This window comes from Crocodylus porosus, unplaced genomic scaffold, assembly GCF_001723895.1.
Source record: "Crocodylus porosus isolate Cpor-Errol unplaced genomic scaffold, CroPor_comp1, whole genome shotgun sequence".
NCBI lineage: Eukaryota > Metazoa > Chordata > Crocodylia > Crocodylidae > Crocodylus > Crocodylus porosus.
In genome coordinates, this window is record NW_017728913.1 from 26995384 (window position 1) to 27014707 (window position 19324).

At 42.0% G+C, this 19324-nt stretch overlaps 1 protein-coding gene across 4 annotated transcripts in view; it reads left to right on the plus strand.

Moving 5' to 3' along the window:
• Positions 1-17503, plus strand: part of CEP44 (centrosomal protein 44) — a 106517-nt gene extending 89014 nt beyond the window's left edge. For all 4 annotated transcript variants that reach the window (XM_019534624.1, XM_019534623.1, XM_019534622.1 and 1 more), the window contains 4 exons: positions 12952-13027; positions 16055-16182; positions 16445-16482; positions 17320-17503. In XM_019534624.1, the coding sequence (XP_019390169.1) occupies positions 12952-13027; positions 16055-16182; positions 16445-16482; positions 17320-17368 (291 nt within the window). In that variant the 3' untranslated portion in view covers positions 17369-17503. The remainder of the gene's footprint in view (positions 1-12951; positions 13028-16054; positions 16183-16444; positions 16483-17319) is intronic.
• Positions 17504-19324: the final 1821 nt, after the last annotated feature.

Here is a 19324-nt window from a genome sequence, read left to right on the forward strand (position 1 = left end):
CCCTGACCGTGACATCGCGCCTCCTGACATCTAACCTGAATCAACCCTCTGCCAGCTTGTGACCATTATTTCTAGTCACTCCTGGTAGTGCTCGGGGGAACAGGGACTCCCCCAGTGCCTGCTGCTCCTCCCTGATTAGTTTGTAATAGGCCACCAGATCCCCCTTCAGCCTTCTCTTGAGGAGCCTGAACAGGTTCAGTTCCCTTAGCCTCTTCTCGTAGGTCCCTTAGCCTCTCCCTTAGCCCTGCTGCCACCTGATCATGCGAGTGGCCCTCCTCTGGACCCTTTCCATGTTGCCCACGTACCTCTTGAAGTGCGGCGCCCAGAACTGGACACAGTTCTCCAGCTGCGGCCTGACTAGTGCTGCATAGATGGGGAGGATCACCTCCTTGGACCTGCTCGAGGTGCATCTGTGGATGCATGACAAGGTATGGTTGGCCTTCCTGACTGCAACCCCACACTGCCGGCCCATGTTCTTCTTGGCATCAGTGATGACTCCAAGATCCTTTTCTGCCTCTGCACTGACGAGAAGGGAATTCCCCAGCCTATAGGTATGGTGCTGGTTGTTCCTCCCCAGGTGAAACACCTTGCTCATGTCAGTGTTGAAACCCATTCTGTTCTCATCCGCCCACCCCTGTAACCTGTCTAGGTCCGATTGCAGCCTGTTCTTCTCTTCCAGTGTGCCCGTTTCCCCCGCATCTTAGTGTTGTCTTTGAATTTGAACAGGGTGCTATTTATCCCCTCGTCCAAGTCACTGATGAAGATGTTGAACAGTGCGGGCCTGAGGACCGAGCCCTGGGGAACCCCACTGCCCACATCCCTCCAGGTCGAAAATGACTCGTCCACCACCGCTCTGAGTGCAGACTTCCAGCCAGTTAGTGACTCATTTGACTGTGTAGGTGTCGAAGCCACAGTCCTAGTTTTTTAATGAGAATGGGGTGAGAGACCGTGTCAGAGGCCTTCCAAAAGTCCAGAAGGACTATGTCCACTGCTACCCCTGTGTCTAAGAATTTTGTGACCTGGTCATAGAAGGCCACCAGGTTGGACTGACAGGACCTGCCTCTAATGAACCTTTGTTGGTTGCCCCTAAGCATAATCTCCCTTGTTAGCCCCTCGTGGACATGCGCCAGAATAATTTTCTCAAAAAGCTTGCGCAGGATTGAGGTAAGACTAACTGGCCTATAGTTTTCTGGGTCCTCCTTCCTCCTTTTTTTGAAACTGGGAACCACATTTACCCTTTTCCAGTCTTCTGGCACCACACCAGAGCACCGTGAGTGCTTGTAAAGCAATGACCTCTGCTGATTCCCTCAGCACTCTGGGGTGGAGATCGTCAGGACCAGCTGATTTAAATACATCCAGTCCCTCCAGAAGTTCTCTGACTAGATCCTCACAGACCCTAGGCCTGGGTGCATCTCCCCTGGGGCCTATGGGGGTCCCAGTGGGGGGGGGGTGTGACTCGGTCCCTGCTCAGGAAAATGGAGGCAAAGGAATTGTTAAATAGGTTAGCTTTGTCGTCTGGTGTGACGACCAGATTTCCTAGCGTGTCTTTCAGAGGCCCCATGTTACCTGGTACCTTCTTTTTACCCGCTATGTATTTGAAAAAGGACTTCTTGTTGTCCTTGATCCAGGTAGCTAGTCCCAGTTCCATCTTTGCCTTGGCCTTCCTGACTGCCCCCCTGCAGCCCCGAGCATCCAAGGTAAAGTCTTCCCTGGTGATGGCCCCTCCTTTCCATTGGGTATACGACTCCCTTTTAGCCAGGAGACGTTCCTGTATGCTCTTGGTGAGCCATGGGGGCTTTTGTGCCCTCTTGCCCCATTTAATCTGTGTTGGGATTACCCCCCTTTTGGTTTGGGGGATTGTCTATTTAAGGAATGACCGCTCTTCTTGGACACCTGAGTCCTCTCCCTTCCGGGAACTCAGTGCCTCCCTGACTATTCTCCTTACCTCATTGAAGTCTGTCCTCCTGAAGTCCAGGGCTGCTGCCTTGCTTCAGGCCTTTTCCACCTTGCGCTGGATGGTGAATTCCACCAGGCGATGATGGCTGTTGGCCATGTGGTCGAGCGCCCGCAGACCCCTCACCAGGTCATTGCCCATGGCCAGAACTGGGTCCAACAAGGTGTCTCCCCTGGTGGGGCTGTGCACCTCCTGCGTTAGATGGAAGTCCTGTATCTCGGCTGGGAACCTATGCGAGTGGTTAGATCTGGCTGACTGCTCTTCCCAGCAGATGTCTGGAAAGTTCAGGTCACCCATAATGACCATGTCCTTTAACCTAACTACCTCCATGAGCTGACTTGAGAATTCCTGGTCTAGCTCTTCCCCTTGGTTGGGTGGTCTGTAGTAGACCCACACTGTTAAGTCCCTTTCTCCTCGACTTCCTTGTATTCTAACCCAGAGCACTTCAGTGTGCCCCTTCTCTGACCTTGTGCTACTTGATGAGGATGTGTATTCCTCCTTGATGTAGAGCGCCACACCCCCACCTTTGCTCTGTGTCCTGTCCCTCCTGTACAGGTTATAGCCCTTGATGTTCACCGCCCAGTCGTGGGTTGGGTCCCACCACATTTCTGTGAGCTCCACTATGTCTGGGTTGGTGTCAGCTACCAGGAGGTAACTTCCTCCTGCTTGTTCCCCATACTACAAGCATTTGTGTAGAGGCATTTGAGGCCTGAAGATGTGTGCACTGGCCCTCTAATCTTAGTACTGGCCCGATCCCTGTGGCTTACCTTGGTATTTGTTCTGCTCGTCGTCAGTCTAGGCTGGGCTGTTCTTGTGGGTGACTCTTGGTTTAGTGGTCCAAGGCTCCCTCCACCCTCATCTTCTCCTTCACCCGATGAGCCTAGTTTAAAGTCTGCTGGAGGAGATCTGCCAACCTTGAAGAGAACACACGCTTACCTTTGGGGGAAAGGTGAAGCCCATCCCACCCGAGCATGTCTCTCTTCCTGATGCGCAGGTCGTTGTCTAGGAAGCCGAAGCCCGCCTTGAGACACCATTCCCGAAGCAGTCAGTTGGTCTCTCTGAGGCAGGTCTCATGTCATCTTCCATGTCCGGTCACTGGTAGGACAGAAGAGAGGACCTGTGCCCCTATTTCCCTCAGCACGCCCCACAGAGCGTGGTAGTCCATCATCAGGTGATCAGGGCTTCTCCTGGCTGCATCATCAGTACCCACATGGATTAGGACCATGGGATAGTAATCGGTGGGCTGGATCATAGCATGGATCATCCCTGTCACATCCTGAATCTTTGCTCCGGGCAGGCAGTAGACCTTACGTGTCGAGAGGTCGTGGCAACAGATGGGACCCTCTGTACCTTTCAGGATGGAGTCACCTATGACGATCACTCTGTTTCCTCCTCCAGGTCTGCTTAGCTCCTTTGGCCTGGTCAGAGTGTGGAGAGTGTGGTGTTGGCTCCTCTCCAGAGGTTTCCTCCTCTCCTTCCTTCTCTTGCAGTGTCCCCAGGGCCTTGTACCTGTTCTCCAGCCAGACTGGAGGAACTGGTACCATTTTGCTGTGAGCAGCCCTGGTTCTGGAGGTGAATGTCTGCCATTGCACCTCCCGGGGTGCTTCTTCCTTAGGTGCATGGCCCTGCAGGGAAAGGAGATAACCATCCTCTGCTTCCCTGATTCCCCTCAGCTTGCTAACCTCTTCCTGGAGCTCCCTCACCTGTGCTTCCAGGTCCTAAGGGGGGTGCCTGCAGGAGAGGTGTGAGGGCCCCCAATCCCTGCCCCTCCCTCCCCGGCCCTGCTGAACATCCCCCACAGGCAGGGGGATGCCAGCTCCCCCATGGGCTCCCTCTGGGCGGAGGCCTCAGACAAGCCCCAGGTAGGCAGCACCTCTGGGCGGGGGCCCTAGCAGCACTCCGCGTCGACACCATTATATAAGTTGCTGTTTATTTATATTTTTGTGTGGTGCCTTCGCCTTTTGTGTGGTGCCTTTGATTTAATACATATCCTGAAGGAAGTTATCGGAGGAGCTTCACTACTGTTTGGTTCAGTGTACCATTGTGTATTGGAAAAATTTAACTTATTACTATTTTTACCCCCTGCCCCCAGCTTTCCTGTTAATTCTAAATGCCTTGTACTGGCATGACAGATTTTCTTTCTCAAAATTGGAGATGGAAGACCTCAAACTTTATTGAAGATTGCTTGCATGAATGAAATTTTTCAGCAGCAAGTTTTCACAGAATAATAGAAAATTAGGGTTGGAAGGGACACTAGGAGATCATCTAGTCCAACCCCCTACTCAAATAAGGACCATCCCCAACTAGGTCATCCCATCCAAAGATTTATCTAGCCAAGTCTTAAAAACTGGTGAGAATGGAGATTCCACTACCTCTGTGAGTAACCTGTTCCAGTGTTTTACTACTCTCCTAGTGAGAGAATTTTTCCTAATATCTAACCTAAACTTCCCTTGCTGCAACTTGATACTATTGCTTTTTGTTCTGTCATCTGCCATCACTGAGAACAGTCCAGCTCCATCTTCTTTTGAAACCCTCTTCAGGTAGTTCAAAGCGGCTATTAAATCCCGTCTCAGTCTCCTCTTCTCTAGACTAAATAAGCCCAGTTCCCTTGGCCTCTCCTTATACATCATGTGCCCTACCCCCTTCACCATTTTTGTTGCCCTCCACTGGACTCTTCAGTTTGTCCATATCCTTTCTGTTGTGGGGTGTCCAAAACTGAACATAATAATCCAGATGTGGCCTCACTAGTGCTGAGCATTGTGCATGGATAACCTCTTAGCTTCCTCAAGAAGTTGCTTCCTCAAGAAGTCTACTTAGTTTCCTCAAGAAGTCTACTTAGCTTCCTATCTTGCATGGATGACCTCTACCTGACTCAAGAAGTTTACGGGCCAACAAGAGGTAAAGCGCTGCTCGACCTGGTACTGGCTACTGGGGATGACCTAATTGGCAACCTAGTGATCAATGGGAAGCTGGGTGACAGTTACCACTAGCTGATCACCTTCACTATCTGCCATAAAGCTGGCAGGTCAATCAGCAACACTGAAGTCCTTGACTTCAGGAAAACCAACTTTGACCAGCTCAGGAGGCTTGTCATTGAGGCCCTAAGGGACCACAACCCCAGGGGGAGGGGAGTCCAGGAACAGCGGTTGCTCCTCAAGGGAGCGATCCTCAATGCACAAGCTAATTCAGTTCCATCTTGGAGGAAAGGCAGCAGGAGGGTACAGCAGCCCCCCTGGCTCTCCAGGGATCTAGCAGACCTCCTGAGGCTAAAAAGAAAGGCCTACAAAGGATGAAGGATGGGATTCACCTCCAAGGAGGAATATTCTGCACTGGTCAGGTCCTGCAGGGAGCAAACCAGGAAAGCCAAGGCTGCAACTGTACTCAAACTAGCTTTGAGCATCAAGGACAATAAAAAGTCCTTTTCAGATATGTGGGGAGCCGGAGGAAAAGCAATGGCAACATTGGACCCCTGCTGAACCAGATGGGGCAACTGACAACTGAAGCCCAGGAAAAAGCCAACCTATTAAATGGGTACTTTGCGTTGGTCTTTCATCAGTCCCATGGGACTCCCATGGCTCCTAAGGGACAGGGATGTCCAGGTGAGGGAGATCCCCTGCCCTCCCTCAATGCTGACCTCATAAAGGAACACCTTGAGAAGTTGGATACCTTCAAGTCAGCCAGCCCTGACAATCTACACCCCAGGGTACTCAAGGAGCTGGTGAGCATCATAGCCCAGCCTCTGGCGCAGCTCTTTGAGAACTTGTGGCGCTCTGGTGTAGTGCCCGAAGACTGGAAGAAGGCCAATGTGGTGCCTATCTTCAAGAAAGGGGGGAAAGTGGATCCAGCAAACTACAGGCCCATCAGCCTGACTTCTATCCCAGGCAAGATCTTAGAAAAGTTTATTAAAGCGATCATCCTTAATGCACTGGCCAATGCTAACATCCTGAGGGATAGCCAGTATGGGTTTGTTGCAGGCAGGTCTTGCTTGACCAACCTCATTTCCTTCTATGACTAGGTGACCTATCACTTGGACAAGGGAGATGAGATTGATGTCATATCTCTTGACTTCAAAAAAGCCTTTGATCTGGTATCCCATGATCACCTCTTGGCAAAGCTGGCCAGTTGTGGCTTTGGGTCCACCATGATCTGCTGGCTGGGAAATTTGGCTCGGTGATCAAACCTAGAGGGTGGTAATTGATGGAAGTCAATCATCATGGTGCCCTGTGACCAGTGGGGTCCCCCAAGGCTCTGTCCTTGGACCCATATTGTTCAACATCTTTATTGATGATGTGGACATTAGAGTCAGAAGTGGACTGGCCAAGTTCGCCAATGACGCGAAACTTCGGGGCAAAACATCCACACCTGAAGACAGGAGAGTGATTCACGCTGACCTGGAGAGGCTTAGCAGATGGGTGGACGAGAACCTTATGGTGTTTAACATTGAAAAATGCAAGGTTCTCCGCCTTGGGAGGAAAAACCTGCAGCATCCTTATAGGCTCAGTAGTGCTACGCTGGCTAGTACTACGGAAGAAAGAGACGTGGGGGTCATGATTGACCACAGGATGAACATGAGCCTGCAATGCAATGCTGCGGCTAGTAAAGCGACCAAAACACTGGCTTGCATCCATAGAGGCTTCTCAAGCAAATCGTGGGATATCATTCTCCCCTTGTACTCAGCCTTGGTGAGGCTGCAGCTGGAGTACTGCATCCAGTTTTCGGCCCCACAATTCAAAAAGGATGTGGAGAAGCTTGAGAATCCAGAGAAGACCCACGTGCATGGTCAGAGGTCAGAAAACGGACCTTACGACGACAGGCTGAGATCTTTGAGACTCTTTAGCCTGGAAAAGCGTAGGCTCAGGGGTGATCTGATGACCACCTATAAGTTTATCGGGGTGACCACCAGGATCTGGGGGAACGTTTGTTCACCAAAGCGCCTCAAGGGATGACAAGGTTGAATGGTCATAAACTACTACAAGACCGTTTCAGGTTGGACATAAGGAAGAATTTCTTTACTGTCCGAGCCCCCAGTGTCTAGAATAGCCTGCCATCGGAGGAAGTTCAAGCACTTACATTGAACACCTTCAAGAGTAAATTGGATGCTTATCTTGGTGGGATCCTATGACCCCAGCTGACTTCCTGCCCTTCAGGCGGGGGGCTGGACTCGATCTTCTGAGGTCCCTTCCAGCCCTAATGTCTATGAAATCTATGAGCAGAGGGGAATAATTAATTCCCTTGACCTGCTGGTAGAGAGTCAGCCCAGTATGCTGTTAGCCTTCTTTGCAGCAAGGGCATACGGTTGGCTTATATTTAGCTTATTGCCCTCTGTAACCCCCAGGTCCTTTTCTACAAAGCTGTTGCCCAGCCAGTCAACCCGCAGCCTGTACTGTTGTATGGGATTATTCCATCCTTAGTGCAGGACTTTTCCCTTGTCCTTGTTGAACCTTATGAGCATCATTTTGGCCCAATCCCCCAATTTGTCTAGGTCACACTGAATCCTAGCCCTAACCCCCCCAGCTTGGTGTCATCTGCAAACTTGCTAAGGGTCTATTCTACGCCATTTTCCAGCTCATTGATGAAGATATTAAACAAAACCCTGCCAGGACTGACCCCACTTGATACTGGCAGCCGACTAGACATCGAGTCATTGATTAGTACTCTCACGAGGCTGATGCTCCAGCCAGTTTTCAGTCATGTTACAGTCCATTCATCTAGCCCATACTTCCTTAGCTTGCCTGCAAGAATGTTGTGGGAGACCATATCAAAAGCCTTGCCAAAATCAAGATATATCGCATCCACTGGTCTCTCTGCACCCACAGAGCCTGTCACCTTGTCATAGAAGGCAGTCAGGTTGGTAAGGCATGACTTGCCCTTGGTGAATCCATGCTGACTGTTCCTAATCACCTTTTTCTCTTCCAAGTGCTTAGAAATGGATTCCTTGAGGTTCTGCTCCATGATTTTTCCAGGGACTGGGGTGTAGCTGACTGGTCTGTAGTTCCCTGGATGCTACTTTTTTCCGTTTCTTAAATATGTGCAATATGTTTGCCTATTCCAGTTATCTGGGACTTCTGATCCCCACGAATTTTCGAAGATGATGGCCAGTGGCTCTGCAATCTCATCAGTCTACTCCCTCAGCACCCTTGAGTGCATACTGTCCAGCACCATGGAGTTGTATATGTCCAGCTTTTCTAAGTAGTCCCTAACCTATTCTTTTACCACTGAGGGCTGCCCAGTTCCTCCCCAAAATGGTGCTGCCTGGTGCAGTAGTGTGGGAGCAGCCTTGCCTATGAAGACTGAGGCAAAAAAAGGTATTGAGTACTTCAGCCTTTTCTGCATCCTCTGTCACAAGGGTGCCTCCCCCATTCAGTAATGGACCCACATTCTCCCTGATCCTCCTCTTGGTACTGGCATACTTGTAGAAACCCTTCTTGTTACCCTTCACATCCCTTGCTAGCTGCAACTGCAATTGTGCTTTGGCCTTCCTGACTTCATCCCTGCATGCCTGAGCAGTGCTCTTACACTCCTCTGTATTTATTTGTCCAAGCTTCCACTTATAAGCTTCCTTTTTGTGACTTAGTTACTGAAAAGTTCCCTGCTTCCTTGCAAATTTGCATTATGAGATATGTTTTAATGTGCCAGGCATGTGGTTTGTGGCACCACAAACTGCATGTGCCTTCATGTCTGGATCCAGCTATGGTGTGCAGCCCTACTTTGACTGTCGTAATCTATAAGAGACAGCTAAAGTAACACTCATGGTAAAGTTAAATATTGTTTATTTACTTTCCCAAAGAAAGCTCTTATCACTGAAAAACGGAATATTTTTGTCAAGAGTATTTTGTCTAGGCCAGGGGTAGGCAATTATTTTGGGCAGAGGGCTGCTTACTGGGTTTTGGCAAGCCATCAAGGGCCACATGATAGGCAGCCAGAGGCAGATAAATATTAATTTTCTAAATTTTTTAGGGCCCCGTGGGCCAGATAGAATCATCTGCTGGGTCACATCTAGCCCCCGGGCCGCATTTTGCCCACCCCTGGTCTAGGCCTTCATTCTATCAAATGTATCTAGGTTTCCCACCATACTTCTAGATGTAGAAAAATGTGCCTGAAGATCTGAAATGGCATAACTTCTTGAAAGCATGTGAAAAGGTAAGAACAAGACTTCAGCAGGAATTTCGGTGGCATGTAAACAAGTTAATGGATTAGCTCCATTTTTTTCAGCTTCCTTGAGCAGTTTCTCATTGAAATCCTCTGCTTGATTCATTGTATTCTCATAAATTTCTGACCAAGGGCATGGGATTTCTCTGGTGCTTGACAAAAAGTGAAGAACATTAAACTTTCTGAAAATTCACAAGGTTGGCGATTTTAGATATACTTAACATGCCACAGCAAATCAATACTACTTTATACAGTTATAGAACAGTTTAGTAAAATTTTGAAGCGTGTTAATAAAACTAGTAATATTATTTTTTTATATTTTATATTCAATAAAATACAATTATGTTCAGTCTTGCAAGATAATATCAGTGATTGCAGCACACTAAATCTGTGAATGATATATATTCACAAATATAGTATGTTGTGGTCACCAACATTATCAGGGTATTACTATAAAGTTGCAGTTTTGTTCTTATAATACTTAAGTTGAATCGAAATGTGATGGAAAGTTGCGAAAGCTTATGAAGGCTCCTTTTTATTTACTCTATATTTTTCTGTATCGGATCATTTTTGTCAATTGTAGAAACTTGGAAATAATCTTGATTTTATAAACATAAAATCTGTTTTTTCTGCATCACTTTTAAATTGTTTTCTCCATCCAAAGTTTTATTTCCCCCAATGGAGTATAAGTATAGAAGTTTAATAAGTTAGATCCACTCCGTTCCCATGATAGCTTAAAAAAGATCTAATTGTTCAAAGATTACATATGGAGTTTTTGCTTATAGTTTGAATTTATCTCAGATTGGGAATGACTGAGTAATGTTACCACCTGATGTCTGTTTACTCATTTTTATGAATGAATTTACTACTATTTTTTTTCAAATCCTACAACCATCATAAGAAGTTATGAACCTTATTACAGTGGTTTCAAGAAGTTTGGGATCATAAAGACTGTCCACTCTTTCATAAATGGTTCCATTTGATCACAATTGAAGCAGATTGAAAGTACTGGTAAGCTTGTACCTTGGCTAGCTTTGCTGTACCTGTCCAAAATGATTTCTAGTCTGGAACCTTTTAACAACACTATATCTGTTTTAAAAAATTATAAATACATATAACAAATGTATATTTACATTTTTATTGAAGATTAGTCTGAGGGATTTTGTTGGTTGACACTTCAAATATTTAACACTAGTTCCTCTTAAAAACATCTAACCAGATATATTATACCCTGGATAGCCTAAGAATGGAAGTGTACAAAGACATATTTGGATCCAGTTTGTGTGGGGCATTTTTTTTTTTTTTTTTAGCTTTTTAGTATAGGAGTGATCTGTTTGAATTTTCCTTTGAGAAAATGCCACTGCTCTACTAATTACAATGGGCCTTTGGAAATTGCCAAGAAAAAAGATGTCTTGACTTTTAAAGAACTTTGTTCCATGAAATTCTATTAATATGGTGGAGAGAGAAATTTTTGACACTTGCTGCTGCTTTTCATTTTGCATTCATTCGTCAGAAAAAATTGGCAACATGTCAAAATAACATGACCATTATATGATTGGGTCTTTACTGCTGGTATAATATATACCACACTGGAAAGCTCTGAAGCTGCCAAAGCAAAAGTAAAAAAAGGGATGAGCGGGGACTGAGCAGAGCTGCCATCTTGAACTTCTAACTCAAGAGCACTGATATCTGATGGTCTCTGGAGCTTGTCTCCTATTCCTAGCATTCTGTTACTGTCAGCTCCTGTAGTTCCAATGGTAGTCTATGCCAAGCTTCATGATTCAAGACGGGGTGTTATACTTCTGTGCATCCTAATATTTTGTTTCATTAAATTAGAAAATTACATTAAAAAAATTCTGTTGAAATGTGACACTATAACTGTTTCTTTCTGTCGTGTAAATGCAGTGACACAGTTTTTAATTGCATTGGGTGAAAACATTTTTCCCCAAGAATTCCTACCTCATTCAGTATATAATATGGATGCACATGTGGGTAGATTTTAAGGTTGTCACAGTATAAATCTGGTATTTTTTAACTTCTGTGTTCTGACTTCCAACTGAAATAAAGTTGGTTTAATGTCTTTTACCTCATATCAGGATGGTAGATTTTGTACAGGCACACACATGTTCTCTCTGCATCATAAAGTCACACCGGGCTTTCCTGACGTGCAAACAGTTCTAGTCCCAAAGGGACTAGAAACTGATCCAGAGAGGTACAACCCTTCAATGCCTGCCTCTGTAGATTAGCTTGTGTGATCAGTGCTTAAATTAGATAAACAGTTGGATGGTCCTGCTTTGAGCAAGGAGTTGAACTGAATGACCTCATGAGGTCCCTTACAACACTAATTTTCTATGATTCTATAAATTACCCCCCCGAAAGGAAAAATATTCCTATGTTTCTCCTGTTGTATAAGAAAATGTCCTAAAAAGCTTTTTGGGAATCCAACAAAAGGAATGACCATTTTCTTAAAGAATGAGATCAACTGTAGGCAGAATTGATATTACAGTGTTTAAAACAATTACTCTCAACCAGATGCTTTGACCAGAATTTTCAGATTTGGTTACCTGAAGTTATGTATGCAAATCCAAAGTATAGACTCCTAATTCATGACCTAGTATTTAATGAGGCACTTGTGCACTAATCCTTTCTATTGAGAGCAACATCACTTGTTTTTGTTTATTTTTAATACAACTTCTAGCCTGATCAAATGATTACATCTGAACTGCTAGGCACTCAGTTTTGAAACTTTGCTGTATTGTTTTACAGCAGAGTTATTGTTTTAAAAAAAGACTGATCTACTTAATGTGTGATATAAGTATGTATAACATTAAAAGGTTACATTTTACATGTTCTTGGTCCTCAACAGAATATGGCACATTTAATGCATTAACCACTCTATAAATTGCAACATTCCCCACTTGCAAGCAATTTATGGTGCAATAAAGTGGCAAATGAGCCACAAAAATGGTCCAGTAAGCACAGAACATCTTTGTGGCTAGTTAGTATCACGCTTAATTTGAATGCACAGAAAACATTCAGTGCAGGAGACTGAGATCAGGGAGTTGCTCCTTGCTCCCTTAAGCAGCCCAGCTGCATGCTTGCCCTTTGAACGTGGGGAAGGAGGGGGGCAGGATAGGGATCTACTCCTAGAGTTGTGCTACATGACGCCCTTTTCAAGGGCCAGGAGGCAGTTGTGTCCTCCATCAGGGGCTGCCACTCCTATCCCTTGAAAGGCATGCAGTGTAAGCCCATATGTTGCAACATTTAAAGCAGTGTGGTGCATTTAAAGCCTCAGAGTTCTAACTCAGTGCATAGGCTATACTGCACACTTTCAAGGAGCAGGGAGCAGCTCTGTCCCAGGCCTGGGACAGAATCTGACTCTGAACACAGTAAACCCCTGCCCCTTGAAGTGCACTGTGCACACTGACATCTGGGAGCCAGTCTCTGATGTTGGGCTGTCTGGTGAACCTGTAAAGGTCAGGCACAAGGGGAGCCCTGGATTGTGGATTGGGAAACTTCAGGGGTCCTCCACCTGAATGGAAGTGCAACAGGATGTGATCCTGGGTCGCAAAAATCGTGTGAGGTGTCATGCATGTTTGACATGACAGCATGTATGATATTGGGTATCTGGGATCAGATCCCATTCCACAAATAAATGAATGTCTGCTAGGGCTTTTACTCCATAGAAGCAGTTTCATAAAACTTCTTGTAATATGTGTTCAGTATAGTAAATATCTATGCATATATTCAATATTTGATTATCATTCTCATTATGCTCAGCATTTATGTAAGATGTGTGGCTAACGGTTTTTTTTTGTTGTAACTGGCAAAATCTCCTGCTGTTTCAGAGTGACTTATCTACAGAATTGAACAATATAGGTGAAGAATGTACCTCTAGTAGGAATATGATTCCAGTGTCTCCTGGTAAGACTTATAATATTTTAACTAAATTTTTTGTTACTATAACTTTTGCTAACCTCAGATAAAATTGTATTCCAAAATTTTTACTTTTTTTAAATAGACACTCTACATTTGAAAGCTTCTCAAGATGTTTTAAAAGATTCAGTTTCAGGTGCTAACCCAACCTTGGAAATAGCCTGTTTGGGTGGTTTAGTACTAGCATATTTTCCTTTCTCACTAGGTGTCTACACATGCAATTAATGTGAAGCAATAAACTTCAGCACTTATTGCACTAGAGTTTACTGCTTTTGGGCATGCTGGGGGGTCAGCATACCAGTCCAGGGTTGCTCCTGCCTGGCTCAATGTGCTGTGGATCGCCTGGGTGGCTCTTGTGTGGGGCTAGCTGGCAGGCAGCCCAGCACCGAAGCTAATGCCCCAGCCCCTCAGCATCTGTCTACACGTGCATTATTGGATCAGAGTAAAAAACTCTGCAGCAGAATAATACTTGTATTATCTTGCTGCGGTGTTTATTAGTTTCCTGCAGCCTAAAAGCTGAGATATTTACTGTGAAACTAACTGGGGAACATCTGCTTTGATTTTTAACTCGTTCAGAGCTACTGCTGAATTGGCAGTAGCTTTCACCTGAGCAGCAAAAATTTGCTACAGAATCAGCAGTGGGTAAGAGAGGGGCTAAAACCATAACTTTCACTGTAGCAGCAGTGATTTGGATGCAGCCATGGGCCTAGGAGATGGGGAGAAATTCCCTTAAGTCCAGCTTCCCTTTAGTTTCCTAGTTGCCAAGCTTACTCTGGCAAATTTATTCTAATTATAAACTAGAGTCTTTTCTTAGAAATCAGTTTTTGATGCATTTTTCTTCCTACTTCTTTCTGTATTTAATTCTGTAGCCTTATTCAGTGACAAATTTATCTTGTCCATATCCTTCTGTCAGATATAAACCTATCTCATCTGCCCTTTTTCTTTTTCTGGTCTTGTGTGTACTACTTGGTCATGTCCATGTTTGAGCACTGTCTATAATCTTGAACTTTAGAAAGTTAGGTTTCCTCATTTCTTTCTCACTCATTTTGTTCTAATTGGTTCCCTACCTTTAGCTTTTTTATTGTAATCACTCTTTTAATTTTAAGTTCACACTTACAATTCTGTCTCATTTATTGTCTCTAACTAACTTCCTACCTGCATTTTTAAGTTTAACAGCAGAACAGTTCATTATTGTGAATCTGTTGTCTTTAATAGCTCTCTTTCTCTCAATTTGATCAGTTTTTATTTTCTTAGGGGAAAACAATAACTAGCCCAGAAATGGAACATATAGAACTGCCTAAATGTCAGAATAAAGTAAATTTTACTTGTGGTTTGCAAAAGAAGTGTAAAAGGGCCCTGTTGTGCTAGGTTGTGTTGCAACTGGTACAGCTGGAGGTCTGTAAAAAGTTTGAGACTAGATGTTTTTCCTGTTTCCTCAGTAGGAATCACCCTGTAGTTAGGCTTGAATCTTAAATTTCCATTTTAATCTTAAGTGTTTCTGTTTTACCACTCGTTACCCCCACTACCAATAATAATATGGGCAATATGTCTTTCTTTACCTGCTCCAGACACAAAATGCTGAAGAACCTCTTCCCTCTTTCCTTTTATTAGGATTGAGAGCATCAGAATGGAAAATGGGAAAGAACTGCTTTTCCTGTAGTAATTGAAGGAATGATAGATGTATTTGAAATGTTTGGGATTCTACGGAGTCCCTAGCTCTGAAACGCCGTATGCAGTTCCGAGATGCTGTCAGAACCATATCTTCCCTGTATTGGTGTGGGGGGGGAATATGCTTTACTTAAAATGATTTGGTAGGGCCTGCAGTTTATAATCTTCTTTATGTAAGAATATAATTCTTAACAATTTATGCTCTTTATCAGTCAGGATGTTTTTTATGGGCAACAAACAATATTAATAATTTATAACTAACATATTTTAAATAGCTATATAACTCTTTCTAACTGTCATGACAAGCAAGTGAACAGATATACCAAATCTTATATACCATTAAAAACTAATAAAATTTCTGCACTATAAGCTTGCTGTGACATCCACAGTTGGAATTACACAACTATATTTTTGGGATTAGTCACCTATACAAGGTTCTGCCTGCCACTGTTTCTGCCATTCTGCTACACTATCCTTAGTGTGTGTCCAAAGTTAAATTTCACTCATCACATGCTACAAAATAGCTGACTTCTCATGCCTCTGAGCTCTTCTACTGAATAATTGTTTAATAAATAACCATAATGCTTTTCTGAACCTAGGATCCATTGACTACATAAAGACAACAAAATGCTATGCTATTTTTTAACATTGAAAGGCATGCTTTCCTTTGGTACTCAGGATAATTATTCTAATTAAAGAAAAAGTTAATATAGCACCAAAGATTTCCTTATATAGAGAATGGGATTCCTCGCAGCACTTAATGTTGGCTTGGCTCTACGCCAATTGTATTTGCTTTTGGTGAATTAATACTAGTCCTAAGCTTAAAAATAAGAAATGTAGTCATTTTTAAAATTTCTGCTGTTTATACCACATATCTGAACCGAAACACATTAAAAACATGTTTATGCAAGCTTCAATCTTTAAAACGTTAATAAAGATCATTAGTATAAGGACGCTGAGTTTAAGCAATAGAATTTAAAAGGTCCTACATCTACAAGAGACAAGTGGTTTATAATAAGAAAACAAAGATGAACTATCTGAAATTATTATGTAATGTTTTGGTCAATTATTGTACTTGCTTAACTGTTTGAATTGACTGTAATCACGATTCCTCTATAATCTTTATTGGAATTTTTTCTCTCTTTCTGTGTCATAGTTGTGTGTTCTGTTCATGCTTTTTTAAAAGAATGAGAAACCCATCTTGGACCTTCACCAGTAGCATTTTTCTTTCTAAACAATGCATTTTCTTCTGTTATTACATACTGTAAATCAAGCTGTTCGATTGCTGACCCTGCTACAAAAGAGCAAAAAGGCAAAGGTGACCTAAAAATGAATATTTCTCTTTAGATATAGAAAGGAAGGAGGAGATGCCAGAGAGTCTTCATCAGTCGTCTGGATACAGTTCACAATTATCCACAGACCCATCTCCCAAAGCCACGACCATTAATTATCATAGTCTGACAGAGATTTCAAAGGTAAGTAAAACTGGCAAATGCTTAGTTGATTTCCTTTCTAAGGTCAAGAGAACAAGTAAGCATTAGTTTTAGTTGTATATACTATTAGCAAAACACTGCAAAACTATGCAAAACTTCATCTAGGTCTGTCTCATAAAAATCCTTTTGATATGTAAACAGTGCTTAAAGTAGTTTTTTTTCATGAATTCTCCAGGTTAAAAGTCCATCACTGAAGAATGTTGGCTTTGAAGAATTGACTAAATTTGTTGCTTTTAAATTGCAGGAGACAACAAGACAAAGAATGGAACGGATAAGTAAAATGTAAGTAATAGAAAAGGGCAGCAGGAATTCATTTCCCAGTAGGGAATTGTACTGGACTAATCATATATAGAATGTGCATATGTGTTCCAAACCTCAAAGGCCTCTACATCAGGTGTGGCATTTCCTTATGACTCCACTGGATAATAAATCCACTTACAGTTCTGCATTTGTGGGATGAGTCACTGTTTTGGTTTCTAACAAGCAACGTAAAGTGTTCTTAATGGTATTAATTTGGAATTAAAGAGCATTTAGATATTGGTTGATGACCAATAGAAGTATTGTCCATAGTATGTCCATAGTAACAAGAGGTTACTAGAACTAGGTAAAACTGTTCAACTTTTTTTGTTACTGAATTTTGAGATGAAATTTTAAATGAAGTAAGCAGTCCTAGATTATGAAGATATCACAGAACATTTAGATGCTGGTCTTTAGATTTGTAAAGAAAATTTATGAATAGAAAGAATTTTAATTATACTTGTCAAAGTAAAATAAGATGCATTATCATAATGTACAACCAGGGTTTTACATTGTACGAATTACCTCAAAAAGCTAAAATTATTAATCTTTTTATCTATCCCATTGCAACCCTCTAAGCCTTGTGATGGTGACAGCTTTTTAAGTCTGATTTGTGATAAGGGATGTGTGAATTACCTCTATCATTAATTTTATTTTAGGAGAGGGAGGGTTTCTTCCTTTTTTATGCATTTTTTCTCAAATAATAGCAAATTTAGTAGGCTGACCAATGCAAAAAGACAAGAAAAGTTAAAGGCATTATTTTAACATCATTGTACGAAATAAATGTTTTTACTATATTTTAAACATTTTAAATATTTTTAGGATTGAAGAAACTTCAGAATTGTTGAAAAATTCAAGCAACGGCTCTTAGTTCATGTCCTGGATAGACTTCTGGATCTCAAGGCTATGATGTGAATGTGTACAGTACAAAATTTATTTTAATATTATCATTTTAATACCCATAATGTTTTTATTGTTGCTTAGAGAATAAATGTTTTCTAGCTTTTGAGCGTTTTTTTACATTTTTTTTTTTTTAAGTCTTTTGCTTCAGAAAATTCTGTTTAAAAAAAGTATTTTTTGTGGAGTGAAGTCATTACAGCAGTGTATTTCTGTGTTGACATTTGTTGGCAGCGTGCTAAGTAATATGTTTTTTAAAGTGCAGGCTAGAGGACCATGGTTTACATCCTGTTGGAAACACTCCAGCTGGGACTTGCATATTGCACCCAAGAGACTTTCATACATACCATCTTGCCATCTGTACGGTTGAATAAGTCTTAATGAAAACTTAAATACACATATTGTAAATGTGTAACCTTTTTTTTTTTTTTTTTTTTTTTAAATATAAATTTTCATGCTTAGTCAGAAAGCACCAACACATTATGGCTTCCATTAACACTGCCAAAGTGAGGGTCAGTTTGATCCTAAACACTAAAGTGTGTACGTAAGTCCACAGACTTTGACTGTGAGAGATGTGTTGAGTGTTTTAGTGCTCTATTACCCAACACATTTTAAGACCAGCAGCACAGATGGAGACCATCCAGTATACAAAGATACACAACATTTTTATGATTTGAAACCATATAAAACTTCTCTTTGGAGACATAAGTAGATGTAAGACTTCCATAAACATGATATAATCAAATCAAAGGTGCAAGTGTATGTGTTAGTTGGCATATGGAGATAATTTTTTAAAATTCTTTTAAAATTACTGAGAATGAAAACATATCATGTCAAGAAACTTTGTACTTGTGTGACAGCTATCCACATTCTGTCACTTCATATGAAAAAATTCTGTAGTGACATTGCAAGAGCAGATGATGTTAAACAATTCCTACGGTATAGTTTGTAAATGAAGAAGGCCTGTTGCAAACTGAGATCTACTTGATGCAGTATAATTGTTCATTTGTTTAATAAATATGTAGATATGGACTGACTTTATTTTGCCCCCCAAAAAAGGACAGATATTCCATTACTGTCACACAAACTACAAGTGTGAAAACGTTCAGCACTCTTACATAAACCTCATCTACTTAAGGTATTTTAGGGACTCTGAAAAATAAATGTTATAATGGTGATGGCAGTTCACAAACCACTCCTGGTATCTTAAAGTAATTATGAAAATTATTTTGTCTAGAGAGAATAACTTTTTTTGGTACTGATTTGAGGTTGTATACAGATGTAGTAGTATGTGCAGTAAAATGGAATTATAGCACCACCATGTGGTAATTTATAGAAAACATTTTTCTCTTTAGATTAAAATCATGTTCCAGTTTGAAGTTCACAAATCATTATTACTTTAAAACAATACAAACAGAACTTCTTTTAGTTGTTGTCTTTCAGTAATTTTCTGTCTTGAATTGATGCAGGATTTCACTTTAATAAAATATACATTAATCTTTGTATTTAAAAATATACATTAATTTCCACCCTAAAAAGTACAGTGTGTGACCTTCAAAATTCAATATAAGACATGAATCCCATTGTGCCATAAATTGGAAGAAAATAGAACAGTATTAAATTAGTGGGAATATAGCCATTTGTGTTCAGAAAAGAACGTTTAGAAAGTCAAGTAAAAAGTAAAATTAGGAAGATAACGCTGAGTTTATGGCAGACTTACTGAAGCACCAATATTAGCATGAAAAAAACTTGTGTTTGCAAAGTACCATGCAATCTAACATATTCCTTAATTTAATCCTGCAAATATGAAAATGCACAGTTGTCCAACATTTTCTAGTTTTCACATTTAGTTGCTTCTCAAGCAAATTCTGGGATGTCATTCTCCCCTTGTACTCAGCCTTGGTGAGGCCGCAGCTGGAGTACTGCGTCC